General features: G+C 42.9%; 4 protein-coding genes and 1 non-coding gene across 6 annotated transcripts; 4 read left to right on the top strand and 1 right to left on the bottom strand.

Moving 5' to 3' along the window:
• The first annotated feature begins 7 nt into the window (after positions 1 to 7).
• Positions 8 to 2,183, top strand: LOC119123151 (60S acidic ribosomal protein P0-like). The gene is made up of 9 exons (XM_037252031.1): positions 8 to 192; positions 326 to 338; positions 505 to 680; positions 814 to 826; positions 996 to 1,171; positions 1,387 to 1,454; positions 1,530 to 1,662; positions 1,796 to 1,808; positions 2,061 to 2,183. Exons 1-9 carry the CDS (start codon positions 8 to 10, stop codon positions 2,181 to 2,183), a joined length of 900 nt encoding a protein of 299 aa, XP_037107926.1.
• LOC119123755 lies at positions 1,691 to 1,819 on the top strand. Its single transcript, XR_005098134.1, has one exon. It is a non-coding gene; the product is annotated as a small nucleolar RNA SNORA63 (small nucleolar RNA).
• Positions 2,184 to 2,528: 345 nt separating the features above from the next.
• On the top strand, positions 2,529 to 4,733 carry LOC119123119 (golgin subfamily A member 7-like). Its single transcript, XM_037251962.1, has 6 exons — positions 2,529 to 2,639; positions 2,981 to 3,103; positions 3,173 to 3,325; positions 3,423 to 3,524; positions 3,653 to 3,707; positions 3,891 to 4,733. Exons 1-5 carry the CDS (start codon positions 2,631 to 2,633, stop codon positions 3,698 to 3,700), a joined length of 435 nt encoding a protein of 144 aa, XP_037107857.1. The 5' UTR covers positions 2,529 to 2,630; the 3' UTR covers positions 3,701 to 3,707; positions 3,891 to 4,733.
• Positions 4,734 to 4,916: 183 nt separating this feature from the next.
• On the top strand, positions 4,917 to 22,620 carry r3hcc1 (R3H domain and coiled-coil containing 1). 2 transcript variants are annotated; one of them, XM_037251959.1, is made up of 8 exons: positions 4,917 to 5,327; positions 5,527 to 5,664; positions 5,792 to 6,215; positions 6,298 to 6,473; positions 6,552 to 6,622; positions 6,732 to 6,827; positions 7,006 to 7,111; positions 22,325 to 22,620. In XM_037251959.1, exons 1-8 carry the CDS (start codon positions 5,212 to 5,214, stop codon positions 22,359 to 22,361), a joined length of 1,164 nt encoding a protein of 387 aa, XP_037107854.1. In that variant the 5' UTR covers positions 4,917 to 5,211; the 3' UTR covers positions 22,362 to 22,620. The 2 variants fall into 2 exon arrangements, with proteins under 2 accessions (XP_037107854.1, XP_037107855.1); XM_037251960.1 differs by lacking the exon at positions 22,325 to 22,620 and adding an exon at positions 8,518 to 8,824 and having other exon boundaries at positions 4,918 to 5,327; positions 7,006 to 7,146.
• Positions 7,351 to 23,093, bottom strand: LOC119123115 (lysyl oxidase homolog 2A-like). The gene is made up of 14 exons (XM_037251957.1): positions 22,960 to 23,093; positions 21,290 to 21,588; positions 19,352 to 19,527; positions 14,033 to 14,241; positions 13,225 to 13,441; positions 12,979 to 13,162; positions 11,416 to 11,567; positions 11,170 to 11,337; positions 9,959 to 10,124; positions 9,615 to 9,855; positions 9,425 to 9,540; positions 9,091 to 9,227; positions 8,880 to 8,991; positions 7,351 to 8,658 (listed from the first exon to the last, which is right to left on the bottom strand). The coding sequence occupies exons 2-14, from the start codon at positions 21,579 to 21,581 to the stop codon at positions 8,588 to 8,590; spliced, it is 2,241 nt and encodes a 746-aa protein (XP_037107852.1). The 5' UTR covers positions 21,582 to 21,588; positions 22,960 to 23,093; the 3' UTR covers positions 7,351 to 8,587.
• Between the last annotated feature and the right edge of the window lie 56 nt (positions 23,094 to 23,149).

The raw sequence follows: 23,149 nt of genomic DNA, 5'->3' as shown, positions 1-23,149 counted from the left end.
AAAAATCATGTTAGAGCAACTCCTGGATGACCATCCAAAATGCTTCATCGTCGGAGCAGACAATGTGGGCTCCAAGCAGATGCAGACCATCCGCTGTACTCTTTGTGGCAAAGCCGTGGTGCTGATGGGTAAAAACACCATGATGCGCAAGGCTATTTGTGGCCACCTGGAGAACAACTCCGCTTTGGAGAAGTGAGTTGTCCCACTTTTTGAATATCAGTTGCAGGACAGTTACGGTACAGCTTGTTTGGTGCTGTGTTGTCGTTCCCCCTGCAAAAAGTAAACCGTTTCCAAGCTATCCCTGTTTGTCCAAACCTCCTGACAGCCAGGGACGCAAGGTCTCGGACATGCATTTATGATTTCTTCAATGTGAAAATACTTGCCTAACAGCAGTCTGCATTTAACAGGCTCCCACCCCACATTAAAGGATATGTGGGTTTTGTCTTCACCAAGAAAGACCTGGCTCTTGGACTGGGTTCTCCTAAAAAAAAAATCATGTTATAGCAACTCCTGGATGACCATCCAAAATGCTTCATCGTCGAAGCAGACAATGTGGGCTCCAAGCAGATGCAGACCATCCGCTGTACTCTTTGTGGCAAAGCCGTGGTGCTAATGGGTAAAAACACCATGATGCGCAAGGCTATTTGTGGCCACCTGGAGAACAACTCCGCTTTGGAGAAGTGAGTTGTCCCACTTTTTGAATATCAGTTGCAGGACAGTTACGGTACAGCTTGTTTGGTGCTGTGTTGTCGTTCCCCCTGCAAAAAGTAAACCGTTTCCAAGCTATACCTGTTTGTCCAAACCTCCTGACAGCCAGGGACGCAAGGTCTCGGACACGCATTTTTGATTTCTTCAATGTGAAAATACTTGCCTAACAGCAGTCTGCATTTAACAGGCTCCCACCCCACATTAAAGGATATGTGGGTTTTGTCTTCACCAAGAAAGACCTGGCTCTTGGACTGGGTTCTCCTAAAAAAAAAAAAATCATGTTATAGCAACTCCTGGATGACCATCCAAAATGCTTCATCGTCGGAGCAGACAATGTGGGCTCCAAGCAGATGCAAACCATCCGCTGTACTCTTCGTGGCAAAGCGGTGATGCTGATGGGTAAAAACACCATGATGCGCAAGGCTATGTGTGGCCACCTGGAGAACAACTCTGCTTTAGAGAAGTGAGTTGTCCCACTCTTTGAATATCAGTTGCAGGACAGTTACGGTACAGCTTGTGTGGTGCTGTGTTGTCGTTCCCCCTGCAAAAAGTAAACCGTTTCCAAGCTATCCCTGTTTGTCCAAACCTCCTGACAGCCAGGGACGCAAGGTCTCGGACACGAGTTTTTGATTTCTTCAATGTGAAAATACTTGCCTAACAGCAGTCTGCATTTAACAGGCTCCTGCCCAACATTAAAGGATATGTGGGTTTTGTCTTCACCAAGAAAGACCTGGCTCTTGGACTGGGTTCTCCTAAAAAAAAAAAAAACATGTTATAGCAACTCCTGGATGGCCATCCAAAATGCTTCATCGTCGGAGCAGACAATGTGGGCTCCAAGCAGATGCAGACCATCCGCTGTACTCTTCGTGGCAAAGCCGTGGTGCTAATGGGTAAAAACACCATGATGCGCAAGGCTATGTGTGGCCACCTGGAGAACAACTCCGCTTTAGAGAAGTGAGTTGTCCCACTTTTTGAATATCAGTTGCAGGACAGTTACGGTACAGCTTGTTTGGTGCTGTGTTGTCGTTCCCCCTGCAAAAAGTAAACTGTTTCCAAGCTATCCCTGTTTGTCCAAACCTCCTGACAGCCAGGGACGCAAGGTCTCAGACACTCATTTTTGATTTCTTCATTGTGAAAATACTTAACCTAACAGCAGTCTGCATTAAACAGGCTCCTGCCCCACATGAAAGGAAATTTGCGTTTAAATCAGACACATACGTGCTCCTAAATTATGATACTGGACTTATTTTTAATTTGAGGTTAAAAAATTCTGAAAATTAGTCTTTGGATTTTAGATTCAGTATGCTGTGCTGTCGCTCCCCAGGTTTATGTAAATCTCATTTGTCATACAGGTCAAAGCCTTCCTTGTTGACCCATCTGCCTTTGCTGCGGTGGCAGCGCCATTTGCGGCTGCCAAAGAAGTCAAGGAGTCTGAGGAATCAGATGACGACATGGGCTTCGGGCTGTTTGACTAAGAACACTTTCAATAAAATGTCAAACATTGAGCCTTTGCATAATCCCTGTCACTGATGTGAACCTTCCAAAGGAGCTCATTATTAGGAGCTCAATTTGTGAATGAACGTTTTGTAAAATGTCACGTCACGGGGAAATTCAACTATCACTGCAGTCATTATTTGCATGTAACAAACTAAATTCTCAGGTAGATATAGGACTTAAAAGTCAAAACCAAATAGATTTGAATTTTCTACAACTTTTAGAAGTTTACTTAGCAAAAATCATGACGTCATCAAACAAAATCAAAACTGAAAATATTGTCTGACCGTAATCCAGTTCGCGGTGCTAGAAAAATTGTTGGACCCCGCTTCACAACACCATACTCTTATTTTGAAGACGCACACCGGAAGTGACGTTGAACCCACACTGCTGTGACTGCGCAGCTGCAACACGGAAAAACATTCACTATGGCTGAGGTACGACGTTTTAGTATTTCTCTTCCTAGAAAAACAAACCCAAGAGTGGTCGTAGATATATCTTAGCAAGAGAACACTTCATTTTCATATATAGCTTGTGTTGGCAACTACGGTATTTACCTTAACTGTGTTTAATAACGAGCAAATTGCTTTACTAAATGTAAGCTAAGATTTATTAGCAAGGGTGAGGTGTCAACTCAAATAGTGCGATTTCTATGTGCTGCAATCAATGTAAGCGAAGTTTTCGAAGGCTACTACAAAACATTGACGACTTTTATGAGGTTAATTTCTATTGTACTGCTTGTGTGGAAAATTAAACAAGTTGTGATTTGTTTGTGAAGACTCACAGTTTACAGGAGCTCCAGCAACCTGTTGTCAGCACCAAGGTGTTCATTCAGAGGGACTACAGCTCAGGAACTCTTTGCAAATTTGTGACTAAATTCCCTGCCGAACTCGAATCCAGGGTACGTTATTGGCCTGTTTGGATGCAATCCATATTGAATCAACGCTCACTTGCTTTTGTTCCTCTCTAGCTGGACAGGCAACACTTTGAGGAGACTATTCAGACTTTAAACAACCTGTATGCCGAAGCAGAGAAGCTCGGGGGGAAATCCTACTTAGAAGGCTGCTTGGCCTGTCTCACTGCCTACACCATATTTCTCTGTATGGAGACCCAGTATGAAAAGGTAAGCTTGATTATTTATTTGTGAGTAATACAAGAAGCCATATCACAAGAATTTATCATGCAGTAATGGTATACTGATTTCGAACGTTTGTGCGCAGGTGTTAAAGAAAGTCGCCCGATACATTAAGGAGCAAAATGAGAAGGTCTACATGCCCAGGAACCTACTGCTGACTGACCCCATTGAGCGAGGCCTCAGAGTCGTATCCTGAGCTCATGTGAAATAATTGTTGCCAAATAGCAGGACTTTTTTTTGTCTGTTTTTTGCAGAAAAAGCCTCCACTGTCGTGAAAAATATTTAAAATATCAACCTTAACTAACCATCTTTCAGGTTGAAATCACAGTCTTTGAAGACAGAGGTTTTGTCCCTACAAATTAAGCTCAGGGTATGTTTTTTTTTTTTAATATATGCTTATTTTTGTTTTAATTACAGTATTTCCAGGAACTCCAAATAATACCACTTTTGCAGATGCATTTGATTATACAGTAATGTTCCCTCTAAATGCAATGGAATTAGAAATACATTTCCTTGTGTTCTGCTCACACACCATCATGTTTCTTGTGTGCAGACTGGTGACCAACTGATCATCCAAACAAGCACTCGGATGTCCGCTTCTCCCTAATCAATGTATATAATAATTTCTTGCTCTCTTTTTTTATTTATATCCTGCACATTCCACTGACTATGTTCCTCTACTTTACTTTGTACACATGGTGATTGTTCTGTGCACAAGGTGATGTATCAAGCTGATCCAAGACCGGGCCTTTAAAATAGTGCCAATGTGGACCATTAATATGCCTCCAATTCCTCCAATAGTTAGATCAGTGTTTTGTGTGTACCATCTTGTTGGTGAGAGTTGCTGTGAAATCAGATGCGAAATTAAGTAGTATGTAAATCGGGAACTGTGGTAATGTGTTAATTTTTAAACTGGAGATATTTTATGTATCTAAGTTGATATTTTTACAGTTTTATAAGCAGATCGTTAAAGGTGCCACTCTTAAATTGTCTGAGTTATTGTAAATGTGGGTATGATCACCACAGAGCCGCTCCGCTACTCATTCCACATGCTGGTTGATATGGGTGGTGTACTTTTCTTATCAACCATTTATTTAAGTTTGTGTTTCCCAACTTTTGCAGCAGTATTCTACGGAATTTGGTTTCTCCACATAACCTACTTAAAAAATACATGTATTGCCATAAAAGACATCTGACCTATAAAATAATAATGACACAATATAGAAACTACATAGATACAGTGGTTACGTCTGCCTTATTATCAATCCACACAAAGGTTTGCTTGCGAAACCTTGATCTAACTAAATGGCCTTTGGTCTTAACACTTTTTACTTTTGTTATTAGTCAAGTAAGCATTTAATGAATGTTTCTGTAATAAACAGTACATATACACGTAGTTTACGTTTTGATTGTGTTTATTTCAGCAAGACCTCCACGAGCACAAACCATACTTGGACATTTTGTTTGGCTTACGGCAGTCATATTTTGATATTTGGAGTGATGTAATGCGTTTGTTAAATTTATGTACAACTGTCGTAAACCCTTAGCAGCTTGTTCAACTCTGTTCGCCTTTTTTCCGTCAGAAGAACTTTGGCGGCTCTCGGCACCCGTCTTACAGCTACAGTAAAAGACGCAGCTGGCATAATTGGTGAATATCATGGAAGTTAAGTCTGCGATTCAATCAATTGCTCTAACTTTAAAAAAATAATCACGTGTTTACGAATTGACATAACGTAATTGTTCGAGGGTTACGTTTAACGCCACTGTAGTGTAGCGTTAGCTACTCCGCTTGGTAGCTTCGCACGCTCTCAACTCAGTCATTTGCGTTTAGTTGTCTCGCTAAGCTGGTTTAATAACGTATATCAGTTCTTTTTATGCTCACACTGGCGTTCGCCTGCTATGATGGAGTTTATCTCCCAAAGGAAGAAAACACATTTGTGCATCAGGTCTTGGATGACCTGGAAACATACCAGAAGAGTAGCCCCAAAAGGTAGTACAGTTGGCTGTGTATTGTGACATGCATGTGCTGTATGACAATTAGTAATGTATACTTATTTATATCACTAATAATGACTGCAAGCTGTTTTTAGTTTCTTCTTGTCAAAAGATCTCATGATGCCTGATCGTCTGACCTCTGCCTTTGGATTGTCAACTGACTCAAATATTCGTGTCCCCCTCTACTCCTGTAGTGTGCTCCTGTTCCCACCTCTATCCAGCAGGCTACGTTACCTGATTCATAGAACCGTCGAAGACCTACCGGAGCTCACCACCTTCTCTGTGGGGGAGAGCTGGTGTCGTCAGGTGGTGGTTTGCCCCTCAGAGCTCAGGTATAACACGTTTACAAGTCACAGGAGATCAATGAGCTGTTACATTGTTAGGCATTGCAGGTCACTTTGGCCTTTAGTGGGTTTGCTTTTTTTTTAATTAATATATCTACGAAGATATGTTTTGTAGAGGTGAGGCTCAGGAAGAAGACGATGATGGAGAGAGCAGCTCCGGTCTGGACGAAGAGCCTGTTAAAAGTCCCAAAAGACAATCTTCCACCTCAACTCGAATCAAAGCACCCAGAAGGCCAGACAAGGCGCTTTACACGCCGAGAGCTGCTCGGCAGAATCTCCAGAGCCAAAACTCACAAGCCTCCCAAGGAGTCCAGGAGTCACCAACTTCAGCTTTCCTCACCAGTCGATCGAACTCCTCCTCCTCGTCACTTGTATTAAAAGAAGAGTCAATTCCATTTGCAGCAGATGGCGCCGTTGTGGACAAAACATTAACGAAAGGAAAAGTGAACTTGAGTGCTCATGAGGACGACGTCACACTTTCCTGCCTGAGTAAAATGTGTCTTGAGGACAAACCTGCCAAATGTGACCTTAGTGAAGAGGTGGGACCATGTCGAATGCTTTTGATGACCTTCCTCTGCTAATGTGATTTTTCACGCCCCCATCCCTCGCCTCCTTTTACAGATCAAGACACACCTGCTAGAAGCTGTGACGTTTACCGTGCGGCTTGTATGCAATGACTACTCCGCTTACGAGAATCTTCCCATCACCCCTGAGGACTTTGGCCACGTTATCGAGATCTATGACTTCCCTGTTATGTTCAAAACAGATGACCTCTTGGATGCCTTCGCTGAGTACAGGTGGGGCATCCCTCACCTGTTAGGTCTGGATTTGGTAAGGTGGGCTAATTTAAAGCAGTATTTTTCTGTTTCTATCAGTGATGGTGGGATGAAGATTACATGGGTGGACGACACACACGCCTTGGGTGTTTTTGCCACTCAAACGGCAGGTGAGATCCTAAGCAGTATGTTAAGATGATGCTATGTAGGAAATTGAATTCTGTCTCAATGCTAGCTTTTAAATTAAAAAAAGTGAATTTGATTCTTTGTGTGATACAGCAGTGCATGCCCTCTCCATCTGCCACCCCTTGCTGAAGGTTCGAACACTCGCTGAAGGCAGTAAAATGGCCAAAGGCAAGGCCTTTAAACGAACAGGTAGAACTTTATTTCTCCTAAATTCCTTGTCTTATTTATGAAGTTTATCAGATACATTAGTTTTGTTCAAATGTTTTACCATTTGCTTTCTCTGGGCAACTCTGGTCCTCGAGGGCCGGTGTCCTGCATGTTTTCTGGATGTAGAATTATTGAATAAGCCGACGATTGCGTTGTGCAGAGTTCATCCAGCCGGTGAAGGAACGACCGAAGACAGACAGCGCTGTTGCTAGGCGGATGGTAGCCCGAGCTCTGGGCCTGAATAGACGAGGACGAGGGCGAGGGCAGTGCATCTGAAAGCTTAAAGTGTGGGCAATTCAAGGTAACAAACAAATGTAACTTATTTGATTTGAATTAGAAAAAAAATAATTGAAAATTAGAACTAATATTTGAATGCTTAGCCATTTTATTTATTTATCAAAAAAAATTGTAGTAAATAAAAAGTTTGTTGCCAAGGTAACGCAGCACTGCGCATATGTATTGTCACTGTCCAGTAAAAGGAATGCATCTTACAAGAGCAATTACATTTTGGTGAAGACACAATTTTGATTTAATAGAAGACTGAAGCTCTGTGACGTGCTGAACAAAATGACATTTTAAGCAACGGCTCATTATTGATAATATCGAAGCACAGTGAATATTGTGACATTGAGATTTTTTTTTTGGATCATTTACAGGCTTTTTTATGTCATTGTTGTTGAGTTTATTATTTTGTACAATGCACTTTTCAGAGGAGTAAGCATAGAAGAAAAAAAACGAACATTAACTGCTGAATGTTCTGGGCTGGTTTAGTGCTCACAGCATTCAACACACAGCTTTAATCACAGAAATGCAGTTGTGCCTTTCACCATCTGCCTTTACTATTGAGAATGTCAAATCTGGCAGGCAGCACGTGACTGACACCCTTACAAAATGAAGGGAACGAGTCACATTTACAAAATGACAACAAAAAATGCATTTTCACACAGACACATTTGAGGCTTTGCTACGGTCCCTGATGGCAATAATTTAACGGAGGTTGAGGGGATAAAACAGATCAGGGACAGTATGTGGAAACTGAAAAGCAAAAAGTGAATAAATAAAACATTTGCAAAGGCGAGGTCAAGTCTTTGGAATTCAGACTCCTTGGCAGAAGACACAAATACTTCAAAATGTGTCGCTTTAAAAGTCCCCAAAGAAAATCAACTAGCATTACGTATGTTGAACTTTGACCTTTTGCGACTTTGATTGCTATTCATGTAGACCATCAATTCAAACCATCAATAAGAAGCAATGTAAGCAACAAATGTTTTTCCTGGACAAAATGGAGGTGAGGGTTTCTTGTGCTGACCATGCAAAGGTAATTGTTGGCACATTTCATTTACAAAAATATTTGGCTGCAACGTTCCCTGACGTAGTGATTAAAAAGCACCACATATTTTTAAAAAAAAAAGTACATTTCTACAAATACACCACAAAATAAAAGCTGTACTGCTTGTGGCGAATCGATGGAATAATTTACTGGATCGTTTTTCTCACAGTCAGTTTAAAACAAATATGGCTGCTTTTTACCACATTGTCAGCTTATCAGCAGCAAACCAGGATTTGATAGACATTGACATCTTTACAACACATTTTGTAAAAGGTTCTCTCTGTGAACTGCTTAGTGTCCATTTGTCCCACGTCCTTAACTCCAGCCTCCTTTCTCCTTTAGTGGTTGTGAAACACTTTCTCCCCGCACTTCCTGAATGGCCGTTCATCTGTCCGTATGCCCATCCGTCCGTCTACCTGTGCGAAAGCTGATTGGTCAGCAGCCCGGGAAATGTTTCGACGCTTTCTGAACTCCGCGAGCCACCTGTGAATCCGGAAATATTAACAATGAATAGACGCCACCGATGAAGGAATTGATAAGTAATCGCTCACTCTGTAAATTTGTGGGATTATCGTCTGTACTCTGAAAATATTTTTCATTCACTGTCAGTGTTATTGAGTTTTCAAAAAAATGAATGTTCTGGCTGGAAGAAGTGTTGGTTTCCTTGTCTTCATCGTGTTGACACGAGGTAGCAAAGAGCTCACCTATTTGACAGTTGTACATCCAGATGCGATTTCCGTCGTAGCGACTGCGGCACTTCATGATGTTGTTGGTGTAGTCGGATTCCGCAACCTCGTAGTTTGGGTTGATCACAACCTGCAGTATCGTGCAATGTCATTTGTTGTACAGTATTTGTGACGTTCGGGGTCATCATCATGCAACCACTTTGTCATCAAGATGACATATCGGTCTTACCTGCATGATGTAGTCACCAGGTGGGACGTCCGTAATGTCGATCCACTGGCAGTCGATGTCATGCCTGTAGGTATCCGAGCAGCCCACCGTGATGCCCTGAGCTCCGAAGTTGGCGCATTCATATTTCTTCTCAATGCCTGTCAGCATTTAGATCAGAGTTGGTCATCATATGAAGTTGTTATGGTGATGTACTCATAGTTAGCATCGATAGATAAAGGGACATTTTTCGGCTCAAACGCTTCTCATCAGAATGTTGTGTTCAGACAAGTTTGGGCTCATCGAACAAATTATTCTAAAGAAAATGTTTGAAGGCTAAAACCACAAATGGATGTACCTTCTGCACACCGTGTGTCCTCCAGACAGAAGCTGGCTTTGTGACCCTCTGCCACTTTAGTTCCATTAACAGTCATCAAGTCATAGTGGGTGAACACCTCCATGCTGTGGAAATGTCTGGATGGAGACAAGAAGAAAGTGTGTCAAAGGACCCGTGAATTAGAACTGAACTTGTTCAGTCGTGGCCTCACCTGTGGCATTCGTGCCAAGTCCACGATTGATGGCCTGCCCGCGGCCTGAAGTCTGACTGGCCATTGTTGTGGATCTGAGAGGAGAAGCGCAGCAGGCGGCGATAAGAGTTCTGGTCGGCCTTGTCGGCACTGCTGGACAGACACTTCTCCTCCTGGGCACACTGCAGGGCGTACATAGGTCTGTCCTCCAGGTAGGCCGTGTGCTCCACTTCCTGGGCGTTTAGGACCAGGTCAGGGGCCGCTGGAGAGGACACACCGTCGGGATTAGGAATCGTGTGTACATTTAGCCAGGTTGAATTATTATGAATTATTCTTCATGCTGGACGTGTAAGACGCCTCCTTACTCTGAGTACAGGATACCCCAGCAACAAAGCGTCCGCCCCCTTTAGGACATTGAATGTGTTTCCCGTGATGCAGGCACTGATCCAGAGCCAGCTCAGTGCCTGAACATCTCACTCCACTCATCACCACGTTATCAGCCGTACCATTGCTTTGCCAGAACCAAGTTTCCTGACAAAACAGAAGCACAGAAAACACCCATAATCTATAAATTGACACAAGAAGCTTCTGTTGTGGCTTGTTTTTTGTTCTTCAAAGTGAAGCACAGATGTTTAAATATTTCTTTGTAAATTGTAACATATGACGCAAAGCTTGACTCACCTGGCCAGACATAAGACCCCCCCCCAACCCCGTGTGGAAATATTTTAAGCCTTACTCAACATCTCACTGATAAATGATTCGCCATGAGGCGAAGCTCATCAAAAAGTAGACGACACGCGGCAAGGGGCGATCCGTTATCCCCAAAATGCTGACTTTCCACGACCACATGGAAAGCGTCATTAACAAGTCAAACTTTCCGACATGACTGATGTGGAGGATTTACGGCGTAGAAGGTCTGATGGAAAGGAAATCTCATTTTGCACGTGAGTTAAGAAACAGCACAGGCATGCTGTATAGTATCCCACCAGACTGTACAAGGTCATTTTTTTAAACTAAAAAAAGCCTCCTAGATATAGTCATTGGTCAAAGGCCGGGGTCAAGGGTCAGTTAAAAAAAAAAAAAAGCCTTACTAATAGCAACACCTGGATACTAGTGAACTGAAAATTTGTGAACTGAACTTTGAACTAATTTGTGTAGAAAATGAACTTTCCCAACACTGCCGGTGGTAGTTTGGTATCATTTGTTGTTCCAACTATTAACGACGTGTGCATGTTGTAGCATTTAAAGTCCAGACAGCCAAAATGGAGTCAAGTGGTGTTGTTGCCTTGTTAATCAAGCTGAGTCAACAAGACAAATCAAGAGCACTGTTTTAAATTCAAACAACAGCAACATTAACTGCCTCTAACTTTGTTAACGCTTGTGAGCTGGTTCATATTGACCTTATTTAATGCTTCAGCAATGCAGCAAATAGGTTGAAATATGGCTGCAGTTATGATAATTTGCACCAGCAGAGGCTGCTGTTGCTCAGCAAAATTGAAAAGTCAAGTTCAAGGAAACATGCAGCCGTTGCGTGCAAACTAAATGAGGGCTTGTCGAGAATGGAAGTGAGCATTACCTGGAAGGCGTGACTGGCATATCCCAAGCCCAGCTGTCTGCACACCACGATGGCCTCCATGGTTCCCCAGCTCTCACTGCACACTGCCCCCCACACCAGAGAGCCGTTCCTGTCCGTGAGAACCTCCACGCGGCCCTCGTACGGATTACGTCCGCCGGACAACCGCAGCTGTGATGAGGACAAACAGACACGCGTGTCCACAGGTTGCAAGTGGACGTACAAGAAGTCAAAAGTCAAGCCGCTTACTCTGTTCTGAAAGCCCATGGCAGGAACGTTGCACTTGACTGCGACGTCTCCGTCGTGGCTGCAGCCCAGAGCGTCCCGATTGAAACGACACTCTGTCAAAGATTTCTCAAAGCCAGAACACTCCACCTCGTTCATGTGCACGGGCCCGATGCCTGGAAAAGAAACCACGGGAAGAACATCCTTTTAAATCCAGAATGGGGACTATCCGCAATACGAATTGTAACAGCATCAATGGAAAGAAGAAACTTGATCTTTAGTTGACAGAAAATTCTGTATTATCATCGCTTGACTAACTGTTGGGATGAATTCAAAGACAGATGTTCAACTTTTTGGTAACTCAGTTGTGAGACAAATGCCTTATTGCAAAAAACATTCTTATTTTCAAGTAGAAAAGTGGAATTCCAGTGAAGCACGTATTCCACAATGCGTGCGAGTACTCCCAGCATGCTGGCTTTCTTCCCATGTGACTGAGAGGAATGTCCTTGGTGATGTGCGCTCGGCCAGAAATGTGCTCGCCACTAGAGGAAATAAATCAACGAGGAGTAGAACGCTGAAACTCAAAGTACACGACTCACTCGTTAAATTCCCTCCAGCCTGTCTTCCTGTCGCCTGATTACATTTCATTGAGATTTAAAAGGATTTAGTTTGACACTAAAGCCACCGTATCAAATAAATGTCTTCAATGTGTGTTTTCAGACACCCTCTAACAAATAAAACCACTCAACAGGATAAAAAAAAAAATCTTTAGAAAACGTTTTAGCTTGTGGCCTGACAGACATGCGAGAGAGGTGTCTAGCTGGCTTGTCTAATATTATTATAAGAGATTACTAGTCTTTTAAAATTTTCAGGTTGACTCCTAAAATTATTATCGATTGCAATCAATGTGCAAATATGTATACATTTTGTTGTGGACTAAATTTGAAATATCTGCAAAGATGAAGAGGTTTTTGAGTTCCTCATTGTCTAGCTGGCTTGTCCAATATTATTATAAGAGATTACTAGTCTTTTAAAATGTTAAGGTTGACTTCTAAAATTATGATCAATTGCAATCAATGTGCAAATAGGTACTATACATTTTGTTGTGGACTAAGTTTGAAATATCTGCTAAGATGAAGAGGTTTTTGAGTTCGTCATTGCCCCAAACAATCAGCATCTAGTCGGTGTCTGTGTGTGGTTCGCTTTTGGAGCCAGAGCACAACTCAGGCAGTGTGTCCTGATATAATTCTTCTTCAGAATCTCACAACAGCTGCTTTTCTTTGCTGGAACATTTTGTACTCTCATCTACTCCTCCATTCACTGGGAGAACATGTGGATGACTAACTCCTTCAGCAAATGGGATTCCTTTGCAGTAGTATATTACATTTCACAGAATCATTTTGTGGAACACAATCATCTATTGTCATTTCTTGGCCTCTTATGCTGACTTCAGGTCTAGACTGCAATTTCAGGTGGAGGGAGATTTTAAGGTTTTGTCCACAAGTTTCATTTTAACAGCTGGACTTCACTGGAACCCGTATGCATATTGGCCCTTTTTTTTCCCCTTTTTTTGATTTTGGTGTGTACCTTGTCCCATGCTAGCACCAATCAAGGCCTCTTTGGCACTGCCGAAGCCCAGCTCCCGACAAACCACGGTGGCAGCTTGGATGTTCCAGTTGTCCTCACACACCGTGCCCCACTCGCCGTTCTTCAACACCTCCACGCGACCTTCCCCTATCATGGCTCCACCTTTCAGCCTCACCAGGGGTTGCTATGAGAATGGAACATTTTCAATTGGGGCTCAGAGCCTGAAAATTTCCATTTGAAGTTTACCTCCATTCTGTACGCCTTCCTGTAGCCTGTGCTGAGGCTGGGAGCAAAGGAACGTCCAGGAACGCAACTGACCACGACAGGCATGCCCTGCCCACAGGTGTTGTTGCCCTTCAGCTCGATTTCCCTGCCCAGTTTGCAATCAGACAGGTCGGCCTCGTTGCCAGTGCAGTTGACAGAGAAGCCCCAGTAGTTCTTCTTGCGTCGTTTCGCCAACAATCTGAGAGGGAAAAATACAAATAAATCATTTTATTTGTCATAGATGGATTTGCTCTTTTGTTTTCCCTCCCTGAAAAATAGTGTTGAATTTCTAACGTTGGCTCCGCTCATATTCAGCTTAGCATAGTGGAAGTTTTAGAAAATTGTGAGGAGTTTATATCATTAGAAATTGCATGCATGTTTAATTTATGATCACTCACATTATTAAATTTATGGAGTGAAACCAATGATCATTAGAATAACCATTTATATTTCAGGCTGTGTAAAAAAACAAAAAACAGAAGAATTATGTCATAGTTTCTTTTAACTTTCTTTGGAGCGTCTCAAATAATTCGACAAGTCTGAGGAAATCGTAAATTGCTTTTGAGTCAGTTCACAGTACTGCTCTCCAGATTCGAGTCTGCTGCATCTCAAGAGAGCAGTTCAAGTGGCCACTGCCAGGAGAAAAAAGGAAATAAAACAACCGAAAAAAAACAGCGTTATGCAACATAATCAAATCAGTTTGTTGGGGTGCAGCTTTTCGATGCGACAACATTTGAGGCCCAATAAGATGATGTTCTCGATATTTTCATCTTGGCTCGTGAAGACGTACTTGTAGGGCTTGTCGTTGTAGCGCTTTTCGGCAGGGAAGCCGTACATGCCGCAGATGACCCTGCTGTTCATCTCTGTCCAGTCCGCGTTGCAGATCTGCTTCCACTTTCCTCCGTCTTTCACCTCCAAAAAGCCCTCGGTGATGATAATCCTTTTTCGGTGAGAATACGTGGCCCTTATTCGCACATCCTCCACACTCACGGGTGAACCCTGATGAACAAAACGGATCACAGATATTAGTGTTGCATTCAAATGCTTCATGTCATGATTAAGCAACAATTTCACATTTCAATGATCAATGAGTTGCTGTCAGAGTTCATCAGAGTCAGTTGCTAGGTTGAGGACTATGTGTCTTAAGTCCTTCAAGCTAACCACTGGCGGAGCTAGAGGGGGGCTGCAGGGGGCAATGTCCCCCCCGAAATGTGCCAGATAATTGACTTTAGGGCATTTTCCAATTTCTAAAATTGTTTTTCACATTTCCACCCATTCCTTATTGAGAACATAAACTCAGTTTTAATCATGTTTTTTTTTTGAAGAATTATTTGTTTTGCGGACCCCTGAGATATCATTGGCCCCTTCATAATCCCCTTGGGCCTGTGACCTTAACCTTTTGGGTGGCTGTAACCTTTGACTTGTGACCCTATTAGAAAAAAAACCCACACCCTGCCATTGTTCATTTCCTTCCTTGAGCCTTAAGGGTTGCAGTAGGGTGTCTGCATATGGTTGACCTATAGGAGGCAAATTGAGGCTTCAGCTTTTTAGCTCATCCGAAATGCTGATCTTACTAAACATGATCCACTTTAGCTTAAGCGAACCTCCAACATCCAGGCACGTGTCCCAGAAGTCTAAAACGTTTGCCCGCACGGTGGTTTCCTGAGATGGCGTCAGCCTCTAGGAATGTTCTGCTAACTCTTAGCGGACGAGGAGTAGGAGGGGGTCAATTAAGTCAGACCGTGACCTCGACCTCCTGACTGCTGCGGTTTGAATGGGAGAAGCCGGTCTGTCATCAGGGGTTTCCTGCTGAACGTGGCATGACGTAAGGTTTTCCATAGTCCAAGTCTGGACGAAAAGGTGAAGACGTAAGCACAGATGAGTTTTCAATCCTTCCTACTGTAGTGTTAGGGATGAGCGTTACTGATCATCAAGAGTAATGACCTTGGAATAATGAAGTTAATGAAGCTAAGCTAGCGGGTTATATTGAAAGAAAGGTTAACTTCGCGGCCATTGGTACCACATCCACCTTTTGTCTAACTTATTTTCTGCCCTTCGTTTTTTGGGGTCATGGCTTCAAATCTCCACAATGATTGATAAGGGTCATCAAATTGCCTGGTTTTGATGGATACAACATAAGAAGTCATTGTGCTTAAACATCAATGGTGTGAAACGTTAGGTGTGAGGGCTAAATCCTTGGCCAAAATGCATTTGAGGTTCAGACGGGTGCTTCCGGTGTTACTTTTGGCTCAGGAGGAAGGAAACTGGTTGAAGCACAAATGTAGAGAGAGGAAGCGAGCAGGACAGATACCCATAGCTGGATCCAGTTCAGACTCCGCCCCACAAAAAAAAAAAAGCAGACCAGCAGACATAAACTCAGCCTAATCCTGTTTGGAAGAAGCCCAAATCTTCACACTGCTTATGTTCACTACTCCCTCTATGAATGCTGAGAGAAAAGCATTCACACTCATGCTACTCTGGATCCAAAATATGATTACGTATGGGTTTTCCACTCATCCATATAAAGCCAAACGCAAACCAGATCAAAGATGAGTTGATGGACAGAAAAGCTATGGCACTGATGTCACTTTACACAACTCATCACCTGCTAATTTCTGTCTTTGGAGTTTTCAGTTGTCCTGAATAATAACCAAATTATTATTATTAAAATGAGTCAAATTTATGTAGTGCACATCCAAAGGTCTGTTGTATGTCCCATGTATAGGCAAGGACGCAGTATACTCAATTGCCGACTCGGCATCTAATATAACTATTCTAATCTAAGATGTTAAGTCATTATTTCATTTCATTATTATATCCATCTGCAATTATTTGAAATTGTCCAAGAAATTTAGGAAGGAATCGAAAAAAAAAAAAATTTGCAACGTGATATGATGCTCTCATCAGTATCAATAGTCATCTTTGTAATTCGCTGACTACGACCGTGAATCATTCATTCCAAAAATACGTCTTTTCTCCTCAAATACATTCCCAGTTTACTTTGGCCACGTGCATTTTTTTCTCGTGCCAGTCAGCTTGTGTTGCTCTATGAAGCCATTACTGAAATGTTTCCAAACTGTAGCGCAGACTTGTTATTTGAACTGCTCCGCACTGACCCCCCGCTGCCCACCAAGTACATGTGCGGACATGAGACAGCGTCTCACGAATACTTCCACCTCTCTTCGGTTCTTCCACTTTTTTCAACCGCCAGACCAAACCTCACGTTTTTATGCACGTGAGATCCCATCACCGACCCCCCCCCCCCCCAACACACACACACAAACACCTACCCTGCCCCGCCTGCCCGTCCCCTCACTTACTCACTATCCCACCTTGCTTAAATATGGTCAATGCAAATCACCATCATACTATGGTGTAGCTGAAAAGCTCTCTTGCGAAGGCTTTCATAACTACGAGTGTCTGTGTGCATGTCTGTGTGTGTGTGCGTGTTCTGCCATATCACTTGCATAACAGCAGTGTAAAAAGACACTGAGCAGATGATATAACTCAGTTTAATGGCCAATACATTTTACTTGAAATGTTTAGGCCAAACTCGGAAGTCTTCTGGAGCGCCTGCATATACGTACAAATTATAGCAGTATTGCTCTTTTTCAAGGATTTGTCTCCTTTTTGTGTCCAATTCAGTCCACAGCATTTATAACCACCAATTATGGCTCGTGTGTAACTTGACTGTTTTATGTTTACTGCATGATAATAATATTTCTCAGTATGGTTCATAAACAGCTTTTAGTGTTTCAACTAACCCGAGAGTGTAGGTATACATGACAGAAAACCCAACTTTGGGTTGCCTAACAGTTCTGGGCCGGCCACCACATCTGTTGAACATGTGCTGATTCTGTCTATATATCAATCCATAAGAAACTTGGCTAGAAATAACATTTTCTTCCCTTGGGAAGGTTCCTCCTAACAAGCTTCGCACACTCATCGGACTTGTTGGAGGCATGTTCGGCTTTGACTCAGATTTCATCATTTGTTTGTTTTTTAATGGCAGAGAATGCGAGGATGGAGAATTCTTGTAAGCGGACACCATTTCAGCTTATGCAGGCGTGCAACCTTTAACCTCTTTAACACCAAGCTTTTAATGCCGCTTTCTATTATTTTCAGTGGCCCGTGTTTGGTTGGATCAAACACAATGAACACTGTGGTGGGAACCCGCAAACCACTTTGGATCTTTATGTCTCTCAAGCAGACTCCATCTTATCGAAGGATGAGCTCATCGGAATCTGAGCCAAGCTGGAAAATATCTACTTTTTTCTACTTTGAGAGGAACACTATAATAAGACAGTTAAAATTAGTTATTGGCAGGCAAGGGGCGATACATGAAGCTGACTTTCTGGAACGCAAAGTAAATAAATATGAACTGTCCTTTCAGTTTCACATTTCTAGGATTTGAAGGATGACAATGATGTGATTAATAGTGGAGCTGTACCACTTGGACAAGCAAACATGACTTTGTTTCCTTCTTTCTCAGAGTTTTCCTCAAAGACCCCATCTGTTCTCATCTCCAACATCTGGAGAAACTAAACGGTGTAGAACTAGCTAATAAGTACATTGTTCGTGGAGCATGTCAAAGTCATTGGCTGTGATTCCGCACCTCGGGAATGCCAGACTTTGCCCAGGAAATAAGTATGGCCTCTGTCCACTGAGGTCACAAAGATGTTCCTGACTTGAAGAAGTTGAAATGGTGGTGCTTATAAAAGCTGTAACTAACTCACGTTGTCTGTTTCCATTTAAGAAAGAAGATGCTTAATGTGGTAATGTGGTCCTTTCAAAATATGATGTAGTATAAGGGCATGTAAAATTCTGGAAATTATACCCCTCTAAAAAAAAAATCAAAGATGGATTAAAAAAAAATCAGGACTAGCATACATTGAGAAACCACTGCATGTGTTTGATTGCATCTCCGTGGATACAGATGTTTGTGGCCGTGGAAATGATACCCACATGCTACATCATCCATCCATCTTCCGCATCATATTTCCTCACTTGGGTAGATTCAAACCCATACAGAGGAAGATACAGCTAGATCTGCTGTGGCGGCAAGCTCGAATATTTCACCTACCCCAATTAGAGAAGAAGCCAGATTTACAACTTTCAGTATCAATCTTCTTCGAACAAGTCTTGCACTCGAATATGCACCTGACGGAGTGACTGCATTTCTCCCTGTTTGCATTGACCTCCGTTTTAACTTTAACGTACATACGTCGCGTCCTCTTTCCCGACTGAGCACAAAACGCCAATTCATGCGGTGAGTAAACACGCTGAAGGAACATGACTGGCCGTTGCTGCGGCGCACGCTCAAAGAGGTGCAGCCACACTCGGGCCATTCCTTTCTCCTGCCACTTGAAAGGCCTCGCCCAGGCTGAGGAAATATTTACAGGGTGGGGGACTTAACGGCAGCAACACCCCTGGAACTGTAAACACACAACAAATAAGGAACCAGAGGGTGCTGTATAAATACCCCTCCTGTAAAAAAATAGGTAATTAGAAGCATTAGTAAGCCGTAAAAAATGTCCCAACTGGATACACACAGATTTGCTTCTTTGAGGTGAACAACTATAACTGCTGTTCTAAACAAGCATTTCATTTGACATCTATTCTGGTGCGAGTGCCATGACAAACCCCGTTAGTCTGGCTCACATGGGAACCCCCTGCGTCAGAGGCCTTTCAGACATTTCCTCCCTGTCTTCTATCACGCCTACATTGACTTTCCATCTGGTATGAAGGTGTTGACGGCAACCAGACATGATGAGCTCCCCCTGCTCACAGGGTGGGAAGCCTTCTCAGTATCTCCAAAGAAGGGGGTGGGAGGAGAAGATTGTGGGCCAGGAACATGCCTGACAAAGTCATTACTTGACTTCGGCAGAAAAACAGACCTGCACGTGCAAGATGACTCAGACGTTACATTTACTATTCTAACTCAATAGACAATCTGGTTGTATGTCCTGACCAGTTCATCAAAAGCCTTGCTTGGTCATTTTAAGCTAGGCTATATCCACATTAGAAACCACAAATCCCATCCCAAGCTCACCTACAGAACAATGTCTGAAAACAATGCATGACAGTATGCAGTGTGTATCGATCCTACCGCATCGCTGTTGGCCTGATTCCGCATAAACCTGAAGCCCGGAATGCGCTGCTGGGAGCACACCACCCCAACATCTTCGGAATGTTTGCAGTCGCTCACACCAAAGCCGTTGGAGCGACACTCGGCGAGACTCTTCTCCCTCCCGTTGCAATCCACATTGTCGAGCCAGATTCGGCCTGCAACGCACACAAGCAAAGAAGTGATTAGATGGGGCTTCCAAAAGGTGACCCTGTTTTTACACCTATACACCAAATAGTTGACTGACTCGGGATGTTTGGTCACCTGCCAATACTTGCAGAACAAACGCAGCCAAGTTCAGTGATGGCTTATGTTGGGCAGCTGATTCATCTGAATCAACTAAACCATTATAAGCAAGCAAACCACCAGACCGCTGGTCATTCTGACAACAACAGGATGTCGTGAAACATCCTGATCATTCCAAAAACGTGACTCCATGTAAGACAGTCTGTCAACTGGAACATTTTTTTAATGTCTCAAAATATGTCTGTTTCCCAGTTTGGCGTCCGTCAGTGATATTACTCTTAAATTCTTTTTGCAAGTCTTACGGGGATTGAATTTAGAGAGCAGTTAGCTTTTTATTGCCATTCTAAGTTGCACCGCGCACAATGTTCCCAAAATCATCTGAATAACAATCAGATTCTGTGCCGTAGCAGCTTAAGCAAGTTACGACCTTAAATGGCTTCTCCAAAGTCATCTCCGTTTGTTTTACACATTGAGGTTGCAAATGTGTTATTGTTGGCGGCTAAAAAGCACGTAAACAACTCGACATGGGAAAACAATAACACTAGCTCACGACTACTGGTTGTCTACTTTTTTTTACTTAATCTATTTAAAAGCATCTGGTTTTCTTCTCTTTTGCTCCGTGATGCATTACTCATAATGATAGGAGATGGAAAAATCCCCTTAATGACTTTTATGGCCTTGTGTTTCCACAAACAACAGTAAGAAAACAGCTCAATTGTTTCCATGCAAACTGATACAAACAGCTTGCAGGGTGTTTCCATACACACCTCGCTACCTATTTTCATCCACCCACTTAATGACCACTGTTGCTTAAGTTTCGTTACTGATTACTTTTTTAACGACCAAAGTTAGATCACAAGATACTTTGTTAGTTACTTTCAAAAGACTTTGACAATCCAGGTGAATACAAAAATAGTAACTCATTAAGTCTTTGAACAGTAATTTTAATCAGACTACTATACTAGATCAACGCGTTAGATTTCTAGTGACTACTCAAAATGGCCGCCAGTATGTGAAACATGTTACTGGAACCATCACAATAAACAGCCGCTATCATTTAAAAATAATCGTCAAGCATATGACAATGATCAAAACATTTGGCTTCCATCTTGATAGATTCGAAAAAGTTACGCCTCAGCGGAGCAAACGTGTAAGCAAGTACGTCACACGCAACTGCTATTGTTTATAACCAGGGCTCCACTTGTTTAGCTCAAAGTATTTTGCATGTATCAGGTGTATCATTTCAAGCATGTTATTTCAACATTTAAGCATGGCTGCCAGCTCACATTCAGCAGCAACTGCTCCAGAGGTAGGAATGTCATCAGTTTGTTTTTTCTTTTTTGCCACACCCTGAACCACATGCACACACACACACACACACACACACACACACACACACACACACACACACACACACACACACACACACACACACACACACACACACACACACACACACACACACACACACACACACACACACACACACACAGGCATGGTCAGTGCTGATTGCCATGTCTCAATCGCTTTGCTTCGCTGATGAGACAAAGACAAAATATGCAAGCCTAACCAACGACATGCTGGCTCTTGGCTCCTGAGTGGCCTCCTCCGGCCTTTGGATCGGAAAATATTAAATCAAGTGCACGTGAAAGGGTCGGCGGGGATTTTGCTTACCGTGTCCCTTGCCATACTTGGCTGAGGGTGACCATGACTCAGCGTCCACAAAGCCGAGTTCTCTGCACACCACCTGGGCAGCGTAGATGGAGAAGTCATCATCGCAGACTGTTCCCCACTCGCCGTTGTAGAGAACTTCTAGTCGGCCCTCGTGTTTCTTCCGTTTCGCTCCGACCAGACGTAGCTGGATAGCTGGCGTGCCTGACTCCCGTTGGGCATTGCACAGCAGCCATGTGCTGAGCATGATGCATAAGAGGCTGAGGTCCAAAGAGCTTATTGTTCGGCGCAGCATGATGCTGCTGATGGGAGAGAAAACAAAGAGCAAATGCAAGATTGTTTTTACATTTGATAACATTTCCTAAAGCTAACTCAATCTTTGATGCTTACTAACGTGCACTCTACCAAGGCACACTGAAGTCTGACTGTTTTTATGCTTGCGGGCAGTTTGTTCACATTTTGTGCAACTTTTGAGCCTTCTTTGTACACCTTCGAATCTATTAGATGCTATTTGGTGATGTTTGAATATTAATTATTTTCCATATGCAAAACTGAGGGCTGGAACGGATCTGGGCAAAGGGATGAGAAGAGAGCAATTTGTGGTGTGTGGAACTTTGAAGGAGTTTGTAAAAGTTATGTTTGGCTACGAGTAGCCTCCTCCTCAGGCCTCAACAGCTTCACGAGAATCCCTACCAGATTTTTATCTCAATGTATCCAAAAAATTACATGTGGCTGCAAGGAATATCCTATTCGAGAAAGATTTGAGAGAAGTAATCTCTCTTTCGATGACAGCCTAATGAAGAGCAAATGTTGGCTCCTGCAGAAAAAGTGCCACCCCTGTCATTTATCCCAACGACGCCCGGAGGTTCTGCCACTGAGGTTCAGTGGAAAGTCTAGCCTGCCTCAATATTTCATGACCAACCATGCAATTGTCAGGAGGGACACAGATGCCCTCAGGGAGGAATGTTTCAGCACTTCAAGGAAGGCGAGACAGTGAAAGTGGGAGGCACAGAGGAAGACCTCCACGTCACTTTTAAGCGAGGGGGAGGAGATGGTTTTAGGGTTGACGTCATAGCAACTGTGGGAGCACGCATGAGAGCGGAACCTGGAGAAGACATTCAGAAAATCAGACGTACTCTCTTTGGCTTCATCATCTTCTTGTGGGAGGACTGTGACACCTTTCAGCCATATATGGACTGTGAGCATTGGATTTTAGTTTCATGAATTTTGTATGATCTGCAGAGGGATTTTCTGTTTTGATACGTAAGGCTTTTGTATTAAATATAGTCACATGATAGTTTTAAGCAAGGATACTCCAAATGATCACAACAGCAACAAATGTGAGGTGATGTATGTAAACTGTATTAGATTGAATTTATGAGTAAATAAATTTGTATAACCGTTCCGTTTAAAACGACGAAGTTCAATGCGTTGTCCATTATATGATAATAAGTGACATAAGTGGACTGCAAGGAGTCCAGTTTGACCAGGTGTCACTAAGAATTTAAGTTTCGTGGGCTTCAATTTGCAACTAGACAATTAGAATGAATAAATTAACAAAATATCATGCTATAAGAACGAGGGGCAAGCAGCAAAACTTATGCAATTACTTTTCGAGTAACACATGAGACATACAAAGTGACCACAAATATTGCAAGGAAGATCAATCTTACTTGTGCAGAAGAAGGGTCCTCGACTTGATGCGTTCACCTTGTGTGAGCCTTTGAGGTGTTATGCATTGCGTCTTCGTTCCTTTTTGTACTTTTGCTGGCGCTTCTCGCAGCTCCCCTCACAGCTGGCAGCGAGCTCCCGTCCCACTCCTCACGCTCATGGCAGCCAATCAGCGGCGGCCTCAGCATCCTG

The sequence above is a fragment of the Syngnathus acus genome, chromosome 5 (genome assembly GCF_901709675.1).
Source record: "Syngnathus acus chromosome 5, fSynAcu1.2, whole genome shotgun sequence".
NCBI lineage: Eukaryota > Metazoa > Chordata > Actinopteri > Syngnathiformes > Syngnathidae > Syngnathus > Syngnathus acus.
This window is presented reverse-complemented; position numbering and strand designations above follow the sequence as displayed.